The sequence below is a fragment of the Bombina bombina genome, chromosome 4, assembly GCF_027579735.1.
Source record: "Bombina bombina isolate aBomBom1 chromosome 4, aBomBom1.pri, whole genome shotgun sequence".
Taxonomy (NCBI): Eukaryota; Metazoa; Chordata; class Amphibia; order Anura; family Bombinatoridae; genus Bombina; species Bombina bombina.
In genome coordinates, this window is record NC_069502.1 from 864,883,465 (window position 1) to 864,889,065 (window position 5,601).

At 37.2% G+C, this 5,601-nt stretch overlaps 1 protein-coding gene across 1 annotated transcript; it reads right to left on the reverse strand.

Moving 5' to 3' along the window:
* Positions 1–4,318: 4,318 nt before the first annotated feature.
* On the reverse strand, positions 4,319–5,293 carry LOC128658013 (olfactory receptor 6F1-like). Its single transcript, XM_053712455.1, has one exon. It carries the CDS (start codon positions 5,291–5,293, stop codon positions 4,319–4,321), a length of 975 nt encoding a protein of 324 aa, XP_053568430.1.
* Positions 5,294–5,601: the final 308 nt, after the last annotated feature.

The following is a 5,601-nucleotide window of genomic DNA, read 5'->3' on the forward strand; positions in this document are numbered from 1 at the left end:
CCTTAATATAATTAAGGTATTAAATGATGAGCAGTGTATATTTGGTACTTCCTTATATACTAAGGAAACTGACCGGAATTCCTTATTGGAAGCCAACAGCTTTCACCCTAGGCATCAGAAAACAGGGCTTATTAAATCACAACTCACTAGGGTCATCCGCAACAACAGTGATGTACCCACAATGCTAAATCAACTGGATGAGATGGAGGAGAAGTTGGTAAAGAGGGGTTACAACAGTAGAATGGTCCATAACACAAGAGTGGAGTTATTGGAGGGCACGGCCACCAATGTTAATAAACCAAAACACATTACCACAACTCAACAGAATTTTATAAGCACTTATACTCCTATGAGTACAAAATTGACCAGATCAGTACGTCAACACTGGTCAATCTTGGAAACGGACACGACACCTTTCTATGGCACCAGGCCACCACGTATGGTGCACAGACGGGCTGATAATTTACGGGATCTATTAGTGAAGACTGATCCAGTCAGCTGTTACCAGAAAGATACATGGCTAAAGCCCTCAAGCAAGGGCTGTTATACCTGTGGAGGCTGTACGACGTGCAATGGTATGATAAGAGGGAAGACCTTTCAACATCCACACACGAACAAGTGTTACACTATCCGTCATCGGCTGACTTGCACCAGCACACATGTCATTTACATGTTGATTTGCCCATGTTCCCTGGTGTACATTGGGAAAACTGTCACGAGCTTCAGAGATAGGATGGCAAACCATCGATGTGCCATCCGCGAAGCCTTAAAATCGGGTGAATCGGATCAACCTATGGCACGCCATTTCGCACAGCACAGACACAGTGTTTCAAGTATGAAAACGATGGTATTGATCATTCCACCATTACCAAGAGGTGGCAACAGAGCAAATCGATTGCTCCAGAGAGAAACAAATGGATCCATATGCTGGACACGGTCATACCAAAGGGATTGAACACTAATCTGGACTTTGGACCATTCTACACTAAATAACCCATAAATTGAACATGGACATATATTTTCATCTACCATCCCTATATGCAAGAATATATTCCAGAAGTCCACATGAATCTTCATTCTAGTGGGTACACACTGGTTTCTATCCATTCCAATCAGGCATGAAGGCGATGGTTTTTTATGCATCAAAAAAGTATGCTGACGTGGAGTTTAATGTACATACCTAAGATAATGTTTTATCAGGGAATATAGTGTTAACTTTGTCAGTCAGGGGTTGCAAACTATTAGCATGGGCGATATCTGCGAAACAGTTACATTGTTTTTAAGATTGTATATATTCAATGTGTCCCTTTATTCTTGGGCTGTTATGTGTGGGGATAGTATCGATCACGGCTAAACCACTCGTGGATTTGTAATTGAAAGGCACAGTTGTGCTTCATATGAAGTTTACTTCATCCGCAAGTTGTCAGATCGTTTGATACCTATCTTAACACATACGCATTATATTGGGACTAACACAGTTTGTTGGTGTTTATGTTTTTCTTCCTGGTTGTAGGTTTCCATGACAGCCGCCTGATGATCAGCCTATATGGTTAGGCTATAGTCATGTAGTCACATGATGACAACAGTGGGAGCGGCTAAGAAAACACAGTGCAGTGTGTTTACAAGCGGTTGCCATGGAGACACATGGCCAATTGGAAACGAGTGACGTCCCACGCTCACGCTCGCGTCTGAGCGTGATGACGTCAGGGGGTAGATGGAAGATCTGCAGGAGCGGGAAGATGTGAATGTTAATGGGTATATAAGGCTGCATTTAAATGTATGTTGTTAGCGATTTTCTACTTTGGGAACATGTTTGTCCTATATTGGTGATGTTAGCAGAACATTTGACAAAGATGTCATAACGACATCGAAACGTTATGGATGTAATTGCTTTTTAAATCTATGAATTAAAAGTTGTTTTTTACTAAAAAAGACCAGTGAGTGCCTTCTTGCAAACGAGAAATGGATACAATTTATATTTGAAGTGCACCCTGGCAGTTGTGGTAATGTAAGACTGTGCTTATCTCTCTTTGGAGGTATATATATATATATATATAATATATATATATATATATATATATATATATATATATATATATATATATATATATATATATATATATATATATTAATATGAATGTTTAAAGACATACTATTACGATTAAGTTACATAAAATGTACCTTTAATGCCCCTTTAAGTAAAAACTTAATTTATGCTAAAAAGGGAGTGGCAATCAGAAATACCATGACCTAAGCCAAATAATTTGTTTTTTTGTTTAGTGTAGTGATAAGAATATGAATGAGTGGGTTCCATATCTAAATGCATCATCACAAGGTAAATTATTTAAAAATATCTATCAGTGCTAGATTTTGAGATAACAAGATTTTGCTCAAGATTTTGAGATAACAAAAAGTACTGACAGTACTAGACTTTACAAAATAGGATTCCACTCACATGACAGATAAAAAAAGACTCAAAAGTCACTGGGTGTTAAATATACTTTCTTTATTTCAATCATAGAAACATAAAAACACTGCTTTTGACTTAACATATAATCCAGGTCAATCAATATAGATCCTTGATTTCTTCTGGTTAATTCTCAGGACACATAGAGGCCTATTTATGATTGTGCGAGCGGACATGATCCTATATTGTGGATCATGTCCACTGCACATTGATAAATGCCGACAGCATACATTCTCTCATTTATCATTGCACCAGCAGTTCTTGTGAAATGCTGGTGCAATGCCGCCCCATGCAGATTTGAGGCCAATCGGCAGCTAGCAGGGGGTGTCAATCAACCCAATCATATTCGATCGGGTTGATTTCTGGCGATTTCTGTCCGCGGCCTCAGAGCAGGCGGCTAGGTTATGGAGCAGCGGTCTTTAGACCGCTGCTTCATAACTTCTGTTTCCGGCCAGCCCCGAAACGCTGGGCATCAAGCTCCATACGGAGCTTGATAAATATGCCTCATAATCTATTCTTAAATTCCCTTTAAGTATTTGTTGCTTATCAAACTTTGTATTAGTCTCAAAATTGCTTTCTTCCAACTTGAGATGATTGCCACTTGTCTAGATGTTGTTCTTTTGTGAAAATGTTTTATTTTATCCCTAGAGACAGCATATGCTGTTGGTATTTATCATTGCAAAAACATTTCTGGTGAAAGGCTTGTGCAATGCCGCCCCCTGCACATTCACGGTCAATTGGCCGCTAGCAGGGGGTGTCAATCATCCCAGTTGTACTTGATCGGGATGATTGCAGTCTGCCACCTGAGAGGGGGGGACGAGTTAAGGAGCAGTGGTCTTAAGACCGCTGCTTCTTAACTCCTGTTTCCGGCGAGCCAGAAGGCTCGCGCTGAATAAGCAGCATCCATTGCTTAATAAATCGGCCTCCTAATATCATTTTAGTAGTCCTCTTCTATTGTATTAATGTAATTATCATATCCTTCTGGAGATACAGTTTCCAGGGATTTACACAATATTCAAGATGAGGCCTTATCAGTGATCCTTAACCTGATATGAATTCCTCAATGTTTCATCTCATTATACATTTTCCTATACAGCTAAGCTTTCTATTGGTTTTACATGTTGGCCTAATCTGATACTCTGCTGCATTTTTTTTTCACCTTAACTGTCTGAAATAATAATTCCCAAGTCCATTTCCACTTTTGTTGTTATGAGTAATGTACCATTGATTTTCATCATTTTTGGTCCTCCAGATTTTTATTTTCACTACTCCTATGATCTACCACTACTAAAATGTCAGCTTTGTTACAAAAATTTGTATCAGTAAAAAAATGAAAATGCTTACACAGGGAACTTAACTAACATTTTGATAAGTAAGAGTCCACAAATCAGAAAGATTTTGGTCTTACAGAGGAAAATCGAATTCCATTTGAAACCTTTACAACTGGTAGCCACAGAAAAAGTAAATATAGAACTGACACACTACCTACAGAAATTTCCCCCTACTGATTAGCAGCACTGGACATTTTTGGTACCTTAGATATATTGCAAATGTATGTTACTAATCCTACCATACTGCGAAAAATCTCTCTAAACAAAGGGATTGATCAACATTTATTCTTCACTTTGAATGCCCACCTGACCTTTACTTCCAATTATGAAATGCACTAGTGACCTATTACAATGTCTATCCGTGTACTCTTACTCTTTTAGTTAGTTGTATACAATTCTCCTTTTAATCAAACACAATCTGATTTGAATCGTGTTGTTAAGTGTCTCTCTATTCACATGTATTTTAGTTTAACTAAAATGTTCAAGAAACTAAGGCTACCATAAAACTTTATATTTGGTTCTAGAGATGTTTTTTCCCCTGTTCTTCAATGTAGTTTACTTTCAAAGCCATGATTACTAATATACATTTACTCATTGCTTCCCTGATCTCTTTATTTCTTAGACTGTATATAATTGGATTAAACATCGGAGTAACCACTGTATTCAGTAGTGATAAGACCTTGTTAAAGTTCATTGAGACTCCCTTAGATGGAGCTACATAAAGAGTTATCATTGTCCCATAGTAAGTGCAGACAACAGACAAATGAGAGCTGCACGTAGAGAAGACTTTTTGCCTCCCTGAGGTTGAGGTGATTTGAAAAATGCCTTTGAAGATGCAGATGTACGTTCCTATTACAAACATAAATTGGAAAAGGCTTAATACAATGGCAGCTATGGATACTTCGATTTGAACGACTGATGTATCAGAGCATGAAAGCTCAATAAGAGGAGCAAGGTCACAGAAGAAATGGTCAATAATATTGGGGCCACAGAACTCCAGCTCAAGTACAAGTATGTAAGTTATCAATAATATAACAAAACCTGCCATCCAAGACCAAATAATTAAAGTATGAAGAAGTCTAACGTTCATTATAGTAGTATAATGCAATGGTCTACAGATGGCCAAATATCGATCATAAGACATTACAGTAAGAAGACAGCATTCTATAGTTCCCGCAGCTCCAAACAAATACAACTGGATAATGCAATCCCTGGCAGAAATTACACTTTTGCCTAATAGTATAATTTGTAGTGTTTTAGGAGTAACATTTGTGCTGATAAATATATCACAAAGAGATAAGTGGCTAAGAAATAAGTACATAGGTGAGTGAAGTTGATGACTCATTGATACTAATGCAACAATTAAAATATTTCCAACTATTGTTATAGAGTAGATGGCAATGAGAAGTAGGAAAAAAGGGATCTGGAAACTGTGAAGATCCTTGAATCCTAGAAGTAGGAATTCATTAACCAAAGTATAGTTCTTCTTGATCATAACCTGCAAATAAAAATGTAATATAATATGTTTGCTTTCCTCTTTAAACTTTGTGTTCACAATAAAAAGATGGCATTTGACCCATCTATAAGATCTGTAATGGGATTCACACTGAATATGACATTTACAAACATATTTCTATAATGTTAATAAAATTACTTTTATAAGTTTATTTAGATGATCAATGACACTTTTTCAGACAGAGAACCAGCTATTTTTGTGCTATGGGATTGTATATTTCGATGGGCTATCAAGAGATTTTTAAAAGTGAAGATTCACTACATATGGGGGTTGACCCCAATTCTTTA